Source organism: Ceratosolen solmsi, unplaced genomic scaffold (genome assembly GCF_000503995.2).
Source record: "Ceratosolen solmsi marchali unplaced genomic scaffold, CerSol_1.0 scaffold6, whole genome shotgun sequence".
In the NCBI taxonomy this organism is placed as follows: domain Eukaryota; kingdom Metazoa; phylum Arthropoda; class Insecta; order Hymenoptera; family Agaonidae; genus Ceratosolen; species Ceratosolen solmsi.
In genome coordinates this window covers 12923938-12946861 of record NW_011948414.1, presented here as the reverse complement: position 1 = coordinate 12946861, position 22924 = coordinate 12923938, and the positions used below count along the sequence as shown (strand labels likewise).

The 22924-nt window shown below is 21.5% G+C and overlaps 2 protein-coding genes across 2 annotated transcripts; both read left to right on the top strand.

Moving 5' to 3' along the window:
• Nucleotides 1-3446: 3446 nt before the first annotated feature.
• Uba3 (Ubiquitin-like activating enzyme 3) lies at nt 3447-13036 on the top strand. The gene is made up of 4 exons (XM_011507077.1): nt 3447-3732; nt 5946-6306; nt 9142-9471; nt 12494-13036. Exons 1-4 carry the CDS (start codon nt 3485-3487, stop codon nt 12863-12865), a joined length of 1311 nt encoding a protein of 436 aa, XP_011505379.1. The 5' UTR covers nt 3447-3484; the 3' UTR covers nt 12866-13036.
• Nucleotides 13037-15944: 2908 nt separating this feature from the next.
• Nucleotides 15945-20500, top strand: LOC105368454 (BRCA1-A complex subunit BRE). The gene is given in 3 exon segments (XM_011507466.1): nt 15945-15951; nt 16839-16921; nt 20148-20500. Coding segments are annotated over 3 exon segments (432 nt in total). The 3' UTR covers nt 20490-20500.
• The last annotated feature ends 2424 nt before the right edge of the window (nt 20501-22924 follow it).

The window sequence follows — 22924 nt, the reverse complement described above, 5'->3', positions numbered from 1 at the left end:
CATGGAATGGTCGGTATTTTCAGCGGAACGATCAAGCCTTCGGTTGGTGTGCGTATTCAAAAGGCTCATACGCTCATTGTAATCGTACTTCGTGCTCACTTAACTGTAATTGCCGCTCAGTTTTTTAGTATATAGTATACAGTTGGAATAGTAATCAAAGGGAACATCAGCTACGCAGTACAATAACACACCTTGTCAGCAGCTCACAAGGTACATTTTTATATTAATAAATAAGCTAGTCATACCTCGCACAAGAGTCGATCGGGCAAACTTACGGTCTCTCTTTCGAACCAACGCTTTTACCCGTGACGTCGACAAGTGTCGCAATTCGTCAAGCACATTGTCAAGGCCAGACAACAATATATTAAATAATCGACTATAAATACATTTCATTAAGTCCTTCAAGAGCACAAAGACTTATAATTAATTACTCTTGTGTGTGACTAGTCTTTCTACTGCCTCCATAAATAATTAAAGACACAATTGATTACTCACCAAGTTCCATTAAACATCTTACACCATATCAAGTATAGTTATTCCATATATCAAACATACTTGATTCAAACACCATCTTGACTACATGATTAACTACAACGGCTGATATTTACAACATCAGCATAACCTCAATTACAAGAGACACAGTAATATCCATAGAATCTACAATAATCGAGAATTCAAGGAAACACCCTTATTACTACAACAGAAGAATCTTCTCTCAATAACATTTCAATATTATTATTATAATTATTAACAAATAATAAACATTGTTTTACTAAAATACATAATATTTTTCAGCCCTTTCACTTATTATTTCCTTTAAAGTTATATTGACGAGTGACTAATCCACTGAACTATTGAATTGGCAGTTCAAGCCGTAAACTAAACCCTTAAAATCGAACAGGGAGTATGGGAGTATTAGTGTGCTAGTTATTCGCAATAAAGATAAATGATATACCTTCGAAAGCAGAAGGATTTGATACCATGATTTTTATAGTTGACTATTTATAGAATGGCAGTCAGCCCTTGACGGATTATTGTATTTGATGCACTGGAATAGAGAACGAGCGTTCCTTGCAATAGATGCATCGAGTGAGCGCGTGTTACTTGGGCATAGATGACTGGTTTGGATGAATAACTGAATAGTGCCACTGTAAACTACCGACACTGTGTACTGAGTGACTGCTGAGTGAAAACTACTGACGCTACGTAGTGGATGACTGCTTTATGTTAACTACCGACACTGTGTACTGAGTGACTGCTGATGGTAACTACGTGGAGTCTTGTCGCGCGCTTCCTTAAGTATCGGCACGGCAACTCGCACTAGAGAAAATATAAGCTTTGGGTTAATTGAAAATTCGACGTGAGAAAATGTAACTTTCCAAGTTCGAGGCTTAACAGACCTGTAGAGCGATCAAGAATTCTACGATTTTGGCTAGTCGGAAATTTGGCGTGAGAAAATGTCATCGTTCGATCGTTCTTTTCTTTTAATTCTTTGGATTTATCTTTAAAATAGATAAAATAAAATTTTTTTTTCATCCTATTTGTTATTATTTGTTATCTATCAAATATCAGTTCATCAGAATCAATCATTATATACTTAATTTTAGACTTTCTTTCTAAGAATATCTGGGTAGTGAAAATACAACTTGTAGTTAAATGGTTCATATATATCTCTTGTTGTTTCACCTTGTACTTTATACCTGATGGTTGCAATATCATGACCTCGTGAAGTATAATGTTCTATCTTATACTTCAATGCTGATGATATTAAAACCAATACGTTACTCTGTTCATCATGTATTATCAGTATGTTATAAAAATTTACAATTTTACACGACGTACCTTATTCAGAACTGCGCAAAAAATTGTTGAAAGATTGGTTAAATACATAAATTATAAATTTTATTGTAACTTTGTTATCTTGTTACTGAAAATAACTTAGATAAAAAATTGCGAAATAGATTTATATTTATAACGACAAATTTTAATGTTATTGTGATTACTATTTCATTATTAAAAATACATGTGTGTGCGCGCGTGCGTGCGTGTGTGTATGTGTGCATGAACACTTGTAAATACACGACATGTAGACAATAATAGTCAATGCTAGTAGCGATACAAATAGTGAGATGAGTGTATAACAATAAATTGTTGAATCATGAATCATGAACTAATATAGAATTATTACCGAGATTGTGTATTAAATACAACAACTTCTTAATCTTGTTTAACACTTTATAAATAAAATTCAAATGTATAAATTTAATAATGTATAGCTGATATCAAGAACAATGTTTCAAACAGCATATATCGAGAAAACAATGATTGTAGAGTAGATATCAATTTAATCTTAGAATCTAAGAATCTCTAATTACCAGGCACAACTAAAATTGAGTATGTTTGAACATTTATACCGCAAATATTTATAAATCGATGGATTAACCGTTTATTTAGTAACAAACGATAATTTAAATAAAAAAAGATAATCAGTACTTCTATGCAGTGCTGTCATAATAACCATTTACAGCGAAAAATTCAAATTTATAGCTCTATAATTCAAATTTACACCATTTATTAATATAACAATACTAGCTCAGGATTTTAGTTGTGAAAATATAATAAATAAGTATAATATATTTATATATCATAATTATAAACATTAATTTATAAATTCTAGTCAATTTTTTTTTAATGTAACGCTATATAAGGCTTTCACTTCGATTTTATTATTTAACCATTTCCAACTGAAAATTTGAAATGTAAATAATCAATGATCATATTATTATAAATAATATTTAACCGTACAAAAATTTAAAGATCATTTTATTCACTCATTATAAAGTGATCACAAATAGGTCCTGTAAAGTTGAAAGTATCCCTTTCTGCCGCATGCGTAATGTAAATTTAAGTTTCCCAATGGTACAATGTTAATAGTTTTAAATATTCTATCAAGTATAAAAAATTGTGGCATTTTATATACATGTTTTTAAATATAAAAACTTACATTTACAATTTACAAAATTAAAATTTTATATATATACCATATATAGATTTACAAATAACATATTATTAATAAATATATTTATAAATAATAATGTAGAACTAAATAATTTGAAATTTTTTATATCTATCTATCTTGGTTTTTATGAAGTATTAATAAAATAAGTAGGCTTTAACTGTGCATAGTAAATAAATATATTAACAGTCTATTAAATAGATTTTTCTATCGTATTCTTTCTTGTAACTGCATAATATATGTTCAATCAACATACAAATTCTTAAATGCAAATAAAAAATTGGTTATAAAATACTACAGATTATATCATATAATATAAATAATATAAAATACTTAGTTATTTTATATGATTATATGAATCACATTAAAATTTAAAGAAATTTCTACTTACAATCATTTCTGATAATTTTTGAAAAAATTATTAAAATAAACCTTACTTATTTATACGTGTTATACATTTATTTGATAATGGATAGTGAATATAGTCATAGAAAATTAAGTCATTTACGTAAAGTTTTAGAACGATCTGGACCTTTTTGTCGTCCAGATTTTGAACCTTCATCAGAATCTTTAAAATTTTTAATGCAAACATGTAAAATACTTGTAATTGGTGCTGGTGGATTAGGTTGTGAATGTTTGAAAAATTTATCACTTATGGGGTTCAGACAAATGCATATTATTGATATGGATATAATTGATTTATCAAATTTAAATAGGTAAGAAACTTGTACTCTTATATAATATTGTAAAGAGATTTTTATTAATTTTGTGTTATATGAATTCATAAATTAATTTAAAGAATAGGAATATTTTTGAAAAATAAATTTTATTAAACAATTAATAAATAAGAATAAAATTTACTTTGATAAAGGAAATATATATATATATATATATATTTATTGAATAATGTACAGTACTTATATCTTTAAATAATTAGTAAAACAATTGATTTTTATAGATTTTTTATTTGTACTATTTTTGTTTGAAACTATAAAAAGATATAATTATTTGAATAAATTAAAAAAAAAGTATAATTAGTTTTAGATGTATAAATAAATAATAAATAATTAAACACTACATTGATTATTCAAATTATAGATTTGAAATAAAAGTTGTGAAAGTATTGTATATATATATTAGATTAAATTATATATATATATATATATTATAACATTGATAATATAATTTTTTTTATTGTAGTCCAAAATATATATTTTTTTGTAATTTTATTTTTTCTTTAGCATGTTCATTTATTCTTATGTAGTATGTAATCATTTGTCTTCTATTAAAGTAACTTGAATGTAAATTTCATTTACAATTTGTTTGTAATAACAAATTTCAAGAAAAATTATTTATTATTTTATAAGTGAAATATAATTCGGTTATTGTAATTTAGTGTATGTAATGTAGTTTATTGTAATGTAATGAAATTTGTAGTCTTATTGGTGAATTTTATTATACAGATATAAAAGTAACAAAATTTTTGTATTTAAAAGTATACATAATTAATTTTGCAGTATTAAATTGTACATTTATAGTTATTCAATAAATAAATTAAACAAATTTAAAAAAAGAAAGCATATTTATATTAAAATAAAAATAATCCATGAAAAGGAAATCAATGTATTATCATTAATACAACAATTGATGCTAAGGACAAGAATAAATGCAAAGACTTTTTTTGTTGAAATTTAAATGTTACAATATGTTATATAGATTAAATTGAAGTAAATTGAAAAATTCAATTTTTTTAAAGATAATTTTCTACATTCTAATAATCTATATTCTATATTCTAATCTAAATAGAAAATAAACAAATATACATAATTTCACTCATATTCTTTGAATTTTATCATGGATAAAATGTTTGAGTTAAATATGCACTTTTATAATTTCTTAAAATATTTTAAGAGTGACACACTTGTATACATTAACAGAGATGTAATACTTTCACATAATTTATTAATGTTACTTAATATTACGAATTTAAATGATAAAAATTAATAGAGAAGATCAAACCATGGATCGATTAATAATCATAGAAAATTTATAATTTACAATTAAAAAAAAAATTTTTAAGAAAAAAAGTATTTTACGAATTTTGATAAATATTTGTAAATTAATTAAAAAGTATACTTTAATTAGTCACTAATATCAAATACTCTGTACTAATTAAACCATGAATTTTTTATGTATGGTCAAATATAATACTAGCAGCCACAACTAATTACAATACTGTAAATTAATAATTTTTATATTTACTAATATGAATTATAATAAAAAAGTCAAACATATACAGTGAGATGTACTACAATATAAAAAATCCATTATGTAGATAAATAGAAATATTACTTATATTTAATATGAAATACCGAAATAGGGAGACTGTTTTGATATATAAACATGTTTTTTTACCGTTAATTACAACAATGAATAATATATGGAATTAGGAGTTTTTAGTTACCAAAAAGTAGTGTTGTATAAAAGAAATAAACTTCTGTATATTAAATTATGTAACAAGTATATTCTATCTTTAAAAGCCAATATGAATAGTGTCTTTTTTATTTATTAAATATATTAAATTATAGATTATATTAAATTGAAATTTTAAGTTTTAATTATAAAGAAAATTATAAATCGTTCGATCAAAAAATATATACTTAAGAATTTACATAGACTGTATAGATCAATTAATTATACATGGTGTAAGTTTAAAAAAGTAATCCGTCAATTTTATACCTATTTAAAACAATGATAATTATTGAACTTGTTATTTTTTATCAAAAGAATTTACTTGTATTGAATAACTTATATAGTGATTTATTATTTATTATTTTAATTAATAATTTAAAATTTAAAAATAGAGTCTGAATTGTCTTCAATATTTATTATAATATTAAGTAATAAATATTTTTTTATACCTTTTTAGACAATTTTTATTTCGACACAAAGATATTGGTGCTTCAAAATCAGAAACAGCAGCAAAATTTATAAATGACCGTATACCTGGCTGCAATGTAATACCACATTTTTGTAAAATTCAAGATAAAAATGAAGATTTCTATAGACAATTTCATATAATTATTTGTGGCTTAGATTCAATAATTGCAAGGAGATGGATTAATGGCATGTTAGTATCGTTACTAATTTATGAAAATGGCATTCTAGATCAATCAACTGTAATACCATTAGTTGATGGTGGAACAGAGGGATTTAAAGGGAATATTCGAGTTGTTCTACCAGGACTAACTGCTTGCATAGAATGTACTCTAGATTTATATCCTCCACAAGTAATAAATTTTATGATTATTTAATACTTGTACAAAATTTAACATATGAATAGCTTATATTAAAAATAAAAGAGTATTTTTAATATTTATCCAAATTTTAGTAAAAAATGAAATTATTGTTGAATTACAAAGTAAATGACAATTGTAATATAAACTAAAAATAATATTGTCATGAAAATTAGTTATTTAATATTATTGTTAATATTACTTGTAATCTTAGTATCTAAAATATAAAAGAAAGGGTATAGGTATATACAAGAAAGGGTAGCCTATATTTGTAATACTTTTTAAAAATATTAAATTCATATTTTTATATATTCTCTCTATATATACTCTCTATAAATATAAACAATGAATAGTCATTTTAATTACAATTCAGCATTTTAAAGTTTCCAAATGTTGATATTCAAATTTTAATGTAATATATTATTCCTTAAATGATGTAAATTTAGAATTGTAAAGATGACATGGGTTTGATTTTAACATATTACAATATAACACAAAGTAAATATGGAAATATTCTTCTGATAGTACTATATCGATCTTAGTACAAAAAAAGAAGAAAATTTCTGTTATTACTATAATGTGATTTGTTGACATTTCACTTCTGTGTACCTGTATTTTTTATCCATGTTTCTTATAGTAATACACTACTAATATATTAAATATATTTGTTTTTCGTTTTAAATTTGCTGTTTAAATAAATTAAATGTGCATAATTTTAAAATTGAGTCAGTCATTTATGACTCAAATTATGTGATTAAATAAATTGAATAAATATTCTCTAAACATACATGTTAATATAAAGCTGCAAATATAAAATATTAATTTAATATTATATATCAATAATTTAAAAATTTTATGATCAATAGTTTAATATTACCCCATATAGGTAATAGTACAAGAATATTTTGTTGATCTAAAATTAATTGTTATTATTGGTTTTATAAAATTAACAATTTTTAGTTAAAAAGAAAAGAACATAGTAATATATATATATTAAATTCAATCAAATAAAATATTAAAGATTTTTAAAAGAACGTCTTGTTATATACTATATAGTATGTACTAGTAATATATTAATTTTTATTTTCTACATTTTGTACCATACTTTTATTGTATATATACAAATACTTCATATATATAAATGAAAATTTTTTTCAAGAATATATTCTGTTTGATATTGAATATACTGTATAAATTGATATACCTTTCTTAATTTTTTTGAAAAATGAACTTTTAATTTATAAATTTTGCAAAATGTATAAATGAAGCAAGAGGAAAAAATACTGTTTGTCATTTAGCCAATTCTTCAGTTTGATTCATGTAGAACATAACAGAATTACAAAATTTGATAAATATTACTAAATGAAAATTATACTTATATTGTTCTTTAATGTAGATGAACTCGTTTATTTTGAGTAACTATTTTTATTATGTGGAACTATATATTATTAATTCTATTTATTTTTTATAGTATTTAAGAAGATATATTCTCTTGGCTGATTAGCTTTATGCAATCCTATTCATATATATATTAAATTTATATACAAGCATTTTTCTTGTTTTTTTAGATGATATTTAAAATCATTAATTATTATTTTATATAGAAAAATAAAGTAATCTGAAAAAAAGGTTTTCTGAAATCTTTTCTAGGTAATATTTGTTCACTTGTACACTAATTATTACATGTAGTATAGAAACAAAACAGTTTCCTTTAATATATAAAAAAAATTAATTTTGCTATATTATTAAAGTATGCACATAATTGTGTCAAGTTTACTGTTATTTATTTAATTTTAACACAATATCTATGATATTGGTAAGAACTAATTTTTAATGTTTCTAAATTTTTAGTTAAATTTTATCAATTGTAAATGTGATTTATATATATTTAAAATATACAGTTTTTGTTCTAATTATAATATGAAGGTTTGGAAAACAAAATCTTTTCTAGTAAATTAATAGTCCACATGCTTAATTTCTATAAATTTTTTTATATTTCAAAGCATACAAAAGTTTAAGAACCAAACTAAGACAATTGAATAAATAATAGCTTAATTAACAATTCATTTGCAATTTTTAATGCTTCATTTATATATAGATAACATTATATAAAATATATGTAAAATTAAATTAAAATTTTTAATTATGACTAAATATAACTTAAAATTTATAAATAAGATCATATTTTAAAGATATAACAAATGAAAGTGATTATTATTTTGATATTGATTAAAATAAAAAACAGATATATCATAAACTTAAACAAACAAAAACTATCTAATGTCTTTAAATTAAAACTTATATTTTGATTTTAACTATATTAAATAATGAAATAAATAATAGATTTCATATTTAAATATTTGAACAATTATTTATAAAAGAGTCATATAAATATTACTGTTTACATTGTCTATAAATTAGATTTTTAATTATACTATATTCAAAATTTAGAAAAATATATATGATTTATTAAAAATAAAATATTTTTATTTTGTTTTTCTAATTAGCTTTTTATGATGAATGAATTTACTTAAAATACCCTTGTAGCTTATTAAGCAATATTCTTTTCACAGTTAGAAAATCTGCGCAAAGTATAGTTTTTTTATACTTGCGATAATGTAAGAATTTATAAATGCTTCAGCGAAATTATTCAATTTGATTACAAATACATCTTATTAAAGATTATATTAATTATTTAATTAGTAAATTTAAATTATTTTTAATTTTATATTACTTCAAAAACGTGTTATTTATTTATTAATTATAAACACACGCCACACACACACACACATATATATATATATATATATAAACATATTTTATTTGTAGATTACTTATCCATTATGCACTATAGCAAATACTCCGCGTTTACCAGAGCACTGCATAGAATATGTTAAAGTAATTCAATGGCCTAAGGAAAATCCTTTTGATTGTTCTATTGATGGAGATGATCCACAGCATATAAATTGGATTTACGAAAAATCTATGGAACGAGCAGTCAATTTTGGAATTCAAGGATTAACGTATCGATTAGTTCAAGGTGTTGTAAAAAACATTATACCTGCTGTTGCATCGACAAATGCTGTAATTGCATCCATATGTTGTACAGAAGTTTTTAAACTTGCATCTAGTTGCAGTCCATCGTTAAATAATTATATGGTAATTATTTAATTTGTTTATATATGCATAGAATATAGAATAACAAGTTCTTTTTATTAATAATTTTTAATTATTTAATTACAAATTTTGAAATATGAATGCTTATTATTTTCTAAAGTAGTAATATATTAATTTATCAAAATCGAAAACCATAAGTTTATTTGACTATTTTTAAATATTTTTTAACAAATCTTAAAATACTACAGATAGATTACGGAATGCTTAGGAAACGAAAAATGTAAATTCCCAGCTTTTATAAATAACCAATCGAATAATAAATATAGTTACTGAATTAATAAATTAATTAATAAAAAGTTACTAATTATTTCATAAAATAAAAAAAAATTAAAAATATTAATTTATTATTATTATATATATAATATAAAAAAATATTAAATTTAATTTAATATTAAGATGTTGTATTATAATAAACCATTTCGCACATTTTCCAACTTGTCGTTATATAACAATAACCAAGAATGCATAGAAAAATAGAAATAAAGTTGTTTGAATATAAATTATTACACTTCATTTGCTACATTAACTTAAAATACTTTTAACTAAAAATTTCATAAAATTTTAATTATAAAAGATTTAGTAAAATTGAAGTCTTTGTATGAAAATATGAGTTTATTATTGACAATAAATGTTATATTATTGTTATAGAATGTTATATTATATATAATATATATATATATATAGAATGTTATTGTTATAAAGTGTTATAGTATTTTCGCTATGATTACATAGATTATATGCATCATGATGCAACATATATAATGACATAACTGAATATGTAATATCCACATTCAAAAGTAGTTCATAGTTTATAGTTCTAATAGTTCTAAAGCTATAACATTATTATAAAATTATAATACTGAATTATAAAATATATGTATCTTTTAATTATTTACTTCACTATAAGATCATAGGATCTTATAAAAATAACTAAAATTTTAAGTTTTGAAAATCATATTTCAGTCGATCGTCGATATAAAAAAGGCATTCAATATTAAAAAGGATAATGATATATCTAATGAGTTACGAATAAATAATTGTTCAACTAAAAAGTATTATTGAGTTATTAACAATAAATTATTAAATAATACAGTCTCTTTTGATTTTGCGATTGTAAATGAACGTCCTTCGTGAGACAACAAGTTCCAAATTTAACAATAACTTAAAATAAATTCAAATCCTTAATACTTAATAAATATAAATTTATTTGATAGTTTTTTTTATAAATCTGAATAACGTATGCAATCTATTTTTCCAGTTTTTCGTAATTATATATCAGTTAATCATAGTTCTATAAATAAAGTGCGAAGAGAAAATGATATTCGTCTTCGTATTTATAACTAAATGAAATCTCATTATTTATATAGTAAATTCGTGAACTTATATTGAGTGAGTTTATATAATTAATCTTTTTGTGAAACGATCAGTATATATATATTATTGCTAGTTTATCTAAGTAAAAGGTTACTGAAAAGTTGAAGCTACTTCAATGAAATCTGCCACTTAATAATAAATAGGGTGTTTGAGATTCAGAGAATTTCTCGAATGTTAGAAAAGTTAGAGAATTTCTGGGAAAACAACGGCTATCATTTCGGTGAAAGTCCCAAGGGTTATAATTTCTGGGGAAACCTCCACGGTCATTGGACCTTCGAAAAAAAAACAAATGCACAATTGCCTCCATTGTTGGCAGCTTGTACATGTCAGTGCAAACAACACCATTCGACGCCACATCAAGTATCGAACCATTTCTTCACCCTTCCACACCACGAGACATCTTTCAGGGGGTCAGCAATCAAGTTACCACCACGTGGCACTACACGAAGAGGTGTCGAGAGATTTATGACCTATCACTTCTCAGTGTAGTGCTTCACCACCAAGCGCATTGCATCAAGAGGTTCCGAAGATTTACGACATCCTACCTCTACAAGTAGTGCATGCTAACAGCTCGTGGCAACAACCAAGGATCGGCGAGAATTCAGCGACTCTCAGAGTCAACGTAGATTCATTATAGTGTAGTTGTAAAATAAAACGTAATAACAAGCACGAAAAGCAGATGTGTTAAATACTGAATTGACGCAGTTACACTTAACCACACTTTTCTCCCTCCACTAAACTGGTGGGTATAGCCTAATCCTAAACAGTCCTTCGATCCGGATGAATGCAATTCTAAACAGGGGGTATAATATATTTGTAATCTAAAATAAGGGTGCCAGAATATTAATGAAAACTTCTACGCACAATAACATAAACCAATCATATTACTTTGCGTTTTCTTTAAACAAAATTATTAAACTATTGTCTATTGTTATTTTAGAATATAAAATTTTTTTTTCTGAAGTTTAGAAATTAAAATTAAGTTTAAAAAAGGTTATGAATGCGAATAAAAAAATGTTTCTCACATAAAACAATAAAGGGTTAAAATAATATATTCAATCGAAGTGCAGCTATTTGCAAGTAATTAAATATATCTTGCTCGGTAAAATTGTGAAAAATATAAACAATGAGATTCACAATATAAAAGTTGAAGAATTAGCATAACGATATTTATATTGATCAAATAATTAATTAGTAATCAAATAAACCAAATTGAATCCTCTTTTCACGTACAAAGGAAATTAATGTTACGAGGAATGATCTATCAATATGATTAGTACTAAAAAAATAAGTCTTTAAGTAAGATACTAACTAATCTGCATGAAATATGTGGTAAAATATTTTATTATCTGATCAATTTGAATGTGTATTGAAGATCAATGTTACTAATAAAATTAATCATTTTTATATTGAAGTGTATATTAAAAATATTAGAAGTTTAGTAAGAAAGTTGTAGAAGTTAGAAATGAGTTAGGAATAATAAAATCATAATTTTTTTTTTAATTCTAATTGTCACTATTATTTTGCTGTATATTTTAATATGTAATAATAATTTAATATTATCATAATGTTTATATTAATTTTTTTTTCTTTAATTTTGTATTTTTAATTGTAATAATTTATCTTACAGATTTTTACAAATACAGATGGAATATATGGTTATACTTATGAAGCAGAAAAAAATATTAATTGTTTAACGTGTAGTCAGACAATAAAAGAAATTGAAATTAAAAGTATTTATATTAAATTGAAAGATTTAATTCAATTATTATGTTCGAAAAATGATTTACAAATGAAAAACCCAGGTATTACGGCAAATATTTCAGGAAAAATTAAAACTTTATATATTCAAAGTGTTCCAAGTATTGAAGAGAAAACTCGACAAAACTTATCAAAAACACTATTTGATTTAGGTTTACGTGAAAATTCCGAAATCATAGTAGCCGACGTTACCACTCCTAATACAATTATGTTGAAAATTAAATTATTAAAAAATAGTTAAAAAAAATGTTTTGCAAAAAGGACAGTTTTTATTTTTATTAATATCTCATAAAATACCTTCATTTACCGTTTTAAATTATCCAACAAATAAATTATTCAACTTATACAAACAATATCAGTATTTTCTACCTCATTACATTACTAAATCATAGAGTTGTATCATATAATATATAATCGAATACATTTTTGTAAATTAATATAGCTTTTTTATATTTTTATTTCATTATATGCAGAATTATATAATAATTACAGAATTATTATTAAAATGTACTGATCTAGTTTCACATAAAATAAATGAACCTATACAGCACTGCTAGAGAAATAAACCGAAATTGAAAGTATAGTTTTTCTGTAAAAATTATACAACTTGTATTATGAGAAAATTTATTTTATAATTAATTGTTATAAGTATGTAAAAAATTAATCATAATATATACAGTTATAACAATATGTATTTCATTATTTACGTCTTGAATAAAGTATTTACGCCTAATACATTTTACAAGCTTATTCAGTTTTATTTGAATATGATTGTTCAAAATGAGCAGTAAATGTATTCAAATCTGAAGTATATAGATTTATGATTTACTGTACAGTGTATATTCGTTTATTTAATTTTTTATTTCTACTTTAATTTGAAATGATACATGTGTTAACTTACTAATTATCTTACAATAATTTTACACTGTCTTAGGGTATTTTTAGATTAAAGTTTAATGTAAATATTATCCGTATATATGTTTAATAATTTGTATACTTAATATTAAGTTTATTTTAAGTTTCCTTTTAAATAAAATAATTTTGTTACCATAACCTAAATAGAAACAAAGAATATTGAAAAATAATAAGCAATATTAAATATTCGATCAATGATATATATATGAGTCGTTTATTTATATCTTACAAATGCAAAATTATTATATACGTATATGTACAATATGTTTCTTTTACCAATTGCAAAATAAAAATTTTGATATGAAATCTGCTCTTGCTTATACATATGTAGCATTCTACGTGCTAATAAATTTATTTTTAAGAACTTTAATAATATTGAAGATATATTATGCAATTTTTAATATAACCAGCATTATACAAAATTAGCAATTAAAGATAATTTATACATGCAGTAATGTAAAAATGTACTAAAAAGATAAAAAATCAAATGATCGAGTTCGATTTTTGAAACACTACTTGTTGCTCAAATATATGCAGATAATGATACCTAGTGAAAACGCAACCAACATTTGAAAATTAAAATAGCGAATATTTCAATACATTAAATTATTTAAATATTTAATTACACGGTATGTGTTATTTATTTTATTTTACTAAATATTTAAAATTTGATATATTTGTCGACTTATTAAAAATATAAAAATATAATTGCTTAACTGGTAAAATCAGCATACTTTACATATATTGATTTTTACAGATTAAACTTTATTATACAATAATTGTAGTTATTCATAGTAAACAATTTTTTAATCAATATAATTATAAAGTTTATATACTCGTACATATTTTTTTAATTTATTCCGTAAATTCATGTATCGATTAGTCCATATGTATTACAGCTTAGTTTAGAGAATCTTCTAATGCACTTGGATAAGAACTTAACTATATTTAAAAAATACAGACCCACACAGTGTCCAATAAAATTGCCAATAAAAACAAATGATATGTTCACATATAATTACATACTATCAAAAAATGTAATACTTTTATTTTTAGTTCTTATTAAAATTATTAACTATGAAACAATATTATCAATGTTTTTTTATGTATTAATATTAGACAGTTCTTAGATTATTAAATTTGTATTAATATATCAACGCCAATTAAAAATATATAATACAAAAAAATAAAAATTAATATTATTCGTTTATTAAGAATTGAAATGTATAGTTTGTAAATTACTTTTCATTAACATAGTCTTTATATGGTAAAGAGGGTAAGCGTGCATTTTCTTTAAATTCACAGAATTAGGTTGTCTATAGAATCATTCCAGACCATAAATAAGGATTAAAAATTAAAATATACTAAGCTATAAACTTAAAAATAATATAATAAAATAAAAACTAGAAAAAAAAAATTAAAATGGATTAAGCAATAATATTTTATAAAATCCATCACAGCTCTTAATTGTAATTAGACTTGACAAATAAAGATAACAATGTTCTACAATATTGTTATTAAGAACGTTATATTTATTTGAAACATTTTCGAATTCATAGAAAGCTATTAACCGCTTTTATAATGCAAAAACAAAATATTTTAAGAAATAAAATTTTTTTTTAAAATTAAATATAAGTAATTTAATTAAGTCAAAACTAATTTAATTACAAATTATTTTTATGTTTAAATTAAACTTTATTTATCTGTTGTTGATAAATAAAAATGATGATAATTGAAGGTATAAAATGAATTGATAAAATATAAAAAATACTTTACTTTTATTGTCTGTAATAATTTAAAATTATAATAAAGATTTTTATTTTAAATTATATAAATATAAGGGTAATTATAAAATTCTTGTGATTTGACAGTATTAAAAGAAATGTTTTCTTTTATGCATACTCACACATTTAAAAACTAAAAATTCAGTTTAACTGACTATTGTATTGACGATTTTTTATGATAATAACTAATTACTTTAACTAAGTAAAATTTTCATGCAAAAAATTCATATTTTATAAAAGAATAAATATTATGATTTGTTGTTTGAAAATTTACCTGTTTCATTTCAAGATAAATTTGAATTTAGTGCCCTTTGTGATGTGTAAAATCAATTGTTTTTAAAAAATCTTTATAGAATTTAGACTTGATTCTTCTGTACAAATTTTACAAGGCAATAAAACTAATAATTAACAAAAATTGTTTCTATATAGAATTTTAATTTAATAAAGATACTGTGAAATAAGCAGAAATTTGATAGTATATGTATATATTTATGGTCGAAAAATTGTTATGATTTAATAGATAAAAAATAAATAATTAAAAACAAAAATTAGAATTTAAGATTTTCAATAATCACTACATGATAACTCATTTACAGTACAATTTATTAAATATTTAACATAATGTACAGTAAAATTTATACATCTTTGTTAGACAGTCGCATAAAATCTCTCGTAAATCCAATACAACAAACTAAATTAGGTTCGTATATGCACTTTAGGTATATTATTTGAATTATTTGGAATTATTATCAATATTTACTAAATATTTTTCCTAATTAAATTATTTATAAACACATTTATTTTTTCATTTTACTTTTACTGAATAAAAAATGTCTAATTTAATATTAAAAATGTTATTAAATAATTTAAAATATTTTTTTTTAATTATTTTCAATTGAGCACTGCATATTGAATTATTTCTTCTAATTAATTTCCAATATTAAATGTACAATATTTAAAATTTATAATAGATATTTTAATTATGAGATAATTTAAATTTATAAAACTAAAATATGTATTAAAATGTGTTTTATACTTTTATACAATACAATAAAATTAATATCATGTAGCTTATTAAAAATATCCTAAATGTTTAATAAAATTTTATTTTATTTTCGTGTAATTGTATATATAATGCTTTATATTTCTAAATTTCAAATACTATTTTTGTTTTAATATTTTAATTTCAAATAAGATAGAAATATTATGTATATAAGTCAATAAAATTGTTCAAATAAAAAAATCTATATTTTAATTTATAAGCTTCAAATAATTTAGATCAAGTCTACATTTTATTAATAATGTGACTGTAAACCAAATGTCTAGTTTATTTTTATCTTATTTTTTAATTGAATTTCTGGTCATTCAAAATATTGAATTTAAAGAGAATAAATAAAAATAAGAATAATTAAAGTGAATGAAAAAAATGTATAATTTTATGGTGTGTGATTTTATTAAATCTTTGATTAACAAAAGATTATAAAATGGTCTAACGATTCATTTGTGTAAAAGTAGAGAAGTATACACAGCCTTTGATAAAGTAAGTTATGATTTGCTACAATTTTTATATACATATATCAAAAAGAATGATTCTAAAGGTAAAGTAATTAAAGCTTATGAGGGAGGAGAAACATACAATAGGGTAAAGAAAGAAATCATGTGTTAAAAAAAAGGTTCAACAAGCAAATATGTAAAAGAAGTATTGTATAATAAATTTGTAATGAATTAAGGTAGTTACTAAGTGTATACTGAATACAATACTTTGGATAACTACATATTAAGTCTATTTTTAATCTACTTTAAGATTACTTAATATAATCACAATCAATATTTGTATTTCAAAAATTAACCATTTGTATTTTTAATTAATACAAATTCAATTTACACATTTTTTTCATTTCATTTCAATAATTCATGTATTAGATTTTATTATCTTAAAATTTGTCCTAAATTAAAAGTTTTATTCAACTGCAAATTGTTAAGATTTGAAGACAATATTCAAAAAAGAAGAAAAGTAGACTTTATAAATAAAATTATTATAAAAAATTGATGTATTAAAAAGAAGTTAGATTAATTAAAACTATTTACCAGACTATTTATAATATAATATGAGAAAATAAGTATGAAGTAAAAGAAATACAAAAGGATTTTAAATTAATTATATCATATATAACATATCATGTATAATCTACAGATATAAATAGCAATATGCTTTACTTTAATATTTTTTATAATCTAGTTAAGCTTATAAAATTATAATAAATATTTCTTGCTCAGAGAGTTAATGGTCATTGATGATTAAAATTTATCATTTAATATTATTAAAATAATAATAGTTATTAAATTTGAATAAATAAATACATAATAAATCCATTAACTTTTATGTATTCATAAAATTTTTCAGGTATTGGTGGGGATGATACAATTATTAATTTTCAGTTATTTACTTTTGAAAAAATTAAGAATTATCATTTTAAATGTTCAATTCCCTATGCAAAAGAAACTATTAAATTTGAAATGTATTTCAATCCGTTATATCCAGAACTTGGACCAGATTTAGTTTTTGATGACGAAGAATTCTTACAATTAGATAATATAATTTATTTTGAAAATAAATTATCTAGTCTCTGTAAATGGAATACCGATAACAGTAATTGTTTGTTAAATGTTTTGCAAGAGATTTTTGAGCTTTATAAACAATATCAAGTATTATTTATTTGTGCACAGATTTAATATATTTATAAATTTAATAATTTTACTATAGTGAAATATTTTATTTTAGATGCACCATTTAAAAATATATAAATTACCCACAAACTGTATTGAATTAATACATAATATTCAACCGAATAATTTAGAAATTATTTTAGTTCAAAGGTGTAAACAAATAGAAGCAAAATTGTTTACGAAATTAGATCTTATGTTATCAACAAAGTTATTCAAGAGATCAACCAAAGTTACAATTTTATTACTCATTTCTATTATGATTTCATCGCAAAATTCCATTACACTCAAACTATATTTACCACTTTATTTAACAAATTTATTTAATGGGTCAGAGGCATTACATGTTCCACCATTTCTTGATTTTCGATGTTTTCATGATTATGAATTGATACTTAAGCAATGCATTACTGAAAAGGTAAATAATATGTTTATAAAACCCTGTCATTTATATTATGAAGTCTATTGAAATATTAAGATTTTCATTTGATTAACAGGAAACTAGCTTACTAAAAAATTCTGTTCTCTATGATGAACTATTCAAATTTTTTTTTTTTTTAAATTCAAATGAAAATAACTATTAATTTTTAATTATATATTCTGTTAATCTGTAGATATATAATTACATTTTTCCACATTTAAAAAGCAAAATCTATTATTTATTATTTTAACTTAAACTGTTTTATTTATAATGGTCATATATGTATAGTCATATATTTTGTTGACATAACTGTGTTTCAAAGGTATATATAGAATAAAAATTGATATATTTCTGTTAACTTTTATATATAATACATTTATGATTAATCTGCCAATAGAACAGAACAATAAATATATGGTTCATTATGTTTTTTTTTAATAATCAACCCAAAATAAATAATTATTTAGGTATCTACTAAAATTCACAAAAATATTATACAGAACAATTTTAACCACTTACTATTATTTTTTATATTTGTTTAACTAATAAGAAATAAGTATTTGAAGAATTACACAATAAAAAAAGAATATTGTAATCTCAGAATTGACTAAATAAATTGAATTTATTCCAGATGAAAAATAATTATTAATTGTATTATAAAAGTGATAAATCAATTAAACAAATACTTTTAACAAAAGTTATGTTGAAACTCATTGTGATTGGAAGATAATAATTTAAAGAAGCATTATTCATGTATCTATGTATGCAAATATATCGATTCGATTTAAAGTAAATAGAAATCCTCTGCTTCATTACGAAAATTTGATAGTACATTGACTTGTTCATTAAAACTTAATAAATTCCAAGAATTGTAACCTACATTTGAACTAGTAAAATTAATGTATAATTATTTTCAAACAGTTGAATTAAGAATGAATATAAAAGTCATGACGAAAAATTATAATTGATCTAATCTCATGCAAAATATTATTCTTAATATTAAAAGATCTAACAAATTGATATGAGTTCATCGATTACATATATTATAACAATTTTTTTCTTAGTTTGTAAAATTGCTATTAATAAACGTTCATTATTTATATACCGATTACATTAAACTCAATGTGAATATAAATATCTTAGATATATTTATTTAATTCAATTCCAAAACGTTTAGTACAAAACTATTCTGCTGAAATAAGATTAGTGAGATTGTTGACTTTGTGACAGAAAGATATTGTACATTAAATATATTCATGAAATATCATTTATTACACATAAAATATATAATCATTTTTATACAATATAATATATACTCGAATTTATTAAAAGCTATTAAATTATGATAATTAATTTAAGAATTATTAATAAATCGATTGAAAAAAGATAATTTTGTATATTACAAATTTATAACTAAATAAACCTATAATTTCAAATATTAATTGATATATTTACTCAAAGAATTATGGGTACAATATAAGTTGATGGTGAGGTGTATATTTTCTAATGCTCACTTTATTACCAAGCGACACTAATATCTAAGGATTACATAAATAAAATAACAAATTTGTTAAATTTGATTATTCATATCATTTAATATATTATCTTATAATCTAAATGTTAATTATTTAAATTAATATAATGATACTTTTAATATAAAATTTATTTTTATGTTATAGATAGATACTATTTCCAAGAATATGCAAAAGAAGAAAAATTTTATTGCGGTACTGTTAGTATTATTCTCTCCCTTTGTAATAGAATACGATATTATAGGCTACAGAAAAGCCTCATTGTTATTTAAATATTCAGATGGTACATTTATTTTGATATTCACGTTACCAGATAGATTTCCAGACAAACAATTTTCAATGAATTTACATCCTGTACATTATATGCCAGATAAAGAAATATTTAATAGAAATATGATAGATTTTCCATATAATTCTAAATGGGAATCAGAAAATATGATCATTGAAGCAGTAAAATATATCTTTGAAAAATTAATTAAAAATGATTAAATGTAACTATCAAAATTTGAATCCTGTAACATAATTATATAATATATTTAGTTCCAGAACGTATTATTCAAAGAGTGTATATATATATGTATATACTAGAATTATATATTTATGCATATATAGTTATAATAGATTTATTTTTGTATACTTTAGCTTAAGTTGAAATATGTATGTATGGCATCGTAATAATTTATAGAAAGTGTTATGTAAAACGAAATTAGATGAGTAACAAAAATAATTATATATATACATATATAGTATATGCGTAATACATGGATAGGTAAGGATTAAATACAGCTTCGGTACCAATTTAAATTAGTGATAAAAATTAAAAATTATCTTGATATTTTATATAATTTTAAAACGAATAACACGATTTGGAAATAAAAGATTTTTAATAAATAATGTTAATTTCAGAAATATTTTCAAGAAGATTCTCATTCTTAATTTTAAATATATTTGAAGTTTTCTTATATTTTCATCCTAATCTTTAAAAGAATAAATTTCATAAATATTAAATATATTGTAATTTATATACTATTAAATTATAATCTGAAATATCAAAAATTCTTTAAGAAAAGTATATTAAAATTTATCCAATTCATTCCCTAGTTTATGTCACTAATATGAGACGTACACATTAAAATTTATTTTATATTGATTCAGGATATTTTTTTAATTAACATATTTAATAAGCATCTTTATAATAATTCAAAAATATGATGTTTTTTTTGTAAATTATTGTACGTTATGAAGTATTTTTAAGTATGTATTTCTTTCATCACAATTAAATTGAAATTTTTCAATCGTAAATTTCTATATCAAAGTAAATTAAAATCGTACTACATTTTATAAAATGAAATTATAAATAGTTTTTTATATGTATCTAATATAAACAATTTTTTTTAAGAAATATTTTGAACAAAAAATATTCACAAGATCATATGAAGTAATAAAAAAAAAAGATGAAATGTATTCAGTTTCATTGCATTTACATAACAATCTCTTGATGTTTATTAGCAAATTACGGTTGTGTAAATTTACGTATTTCATTCAAATGTTAATATATAGAACAATTTCCAGAATGTGTATATTTAAAAGTTATTTGGTGTCCATATTTCACATACAAATTACGTATCAATAGAGCTTTAATCTTTTGACTAATACTTTTAAAAAATGTTCTTTTTCTTTGTTATATATTTTTATGGCTCATATATTCAAAAAATATATATCCAAAATTTAAATTGATACAAATTATCAGACGTAAGAGTAGTTATATATTCGAATCTCTTGATTTTATTATTTAATTTTTGAAGGTAGAACTTTTTCGTAGATGTACAATATTATGCTATTTCAATAAGTATTCTAATTAAATTATTAAATAATGCTCATCAGATTTGTCGCTATTAAAAGCAAATACCAATATTCATAATTCTTTTTTATTTGCTAGTCATATAAAATTTTATTTTTAACCTAATCTGCTATCAATATTTAAAACTTCAAAGGCTTTTATATTCTATCTATAGTGTAAATAAATTATATAGCCTTTGTATTTGATTTTTAAGTTACTGTTTATATATATAAAAATAAATATAATTAAAATAGTAAATTTTTTAGTAGTTTGACTTTCTAAAAGACGATAGAAAGTTATCAAATTAAATTGTATAATTATTACTATACTTTTAATATATGTAAAAAACATAAATAAATACCTATTCTTATCTATTCTATATTCTCTACAGTCAAATAGCATTATCATCGATTGGATTTAAATCTCAAATAAAATTTAGAGAAATTAGTCGAATATAATTTTATTAGTTTAATAAGTTTCAAAATTATACAGGCTAATAAAACAATTAATAATTTTCAAGAGTAATTCATATGGAATTATGATAAAAAAAATTGTACTTGATAATATATATTTCGATTTTTTTAATACATTTTGTTATTTACAAACTTATATAATATAATTAAAAAACTTAATTTTAGAATATTGCCATAATATCATATTCATTGTAATCAGCATAAGTAAATTATAATTATTTTAAAAGAAAGGTATAACGCTATCAATATTATTAAAATTAAGCAAAATATAAAATCTTATTTGGGCACACTTGGAATTTTAAGCATTATCGCTCAGAGTATATTATTTAATTAAAATTAATTTATCCTAAATTTTTTTTTTATACTAAGGTATTAAAAAAAGATTGAATTTGTTGAAAAATTTATATCTGTGAATGATTTAAATTCAATGGTTTACTTAAAATTTTAATAAAGTTCATTTAAATTAATATAAATTACATAATATTTGTCTTAATTAAAATTTTTGTTTCTTCGAACGTTGTACTCAAATATAAAGATATTAAAATTTAAAAAATCATTATTCATTTTTATCTATATTTATTAAACTCAACCAATAAAAATTTAAAACGGCT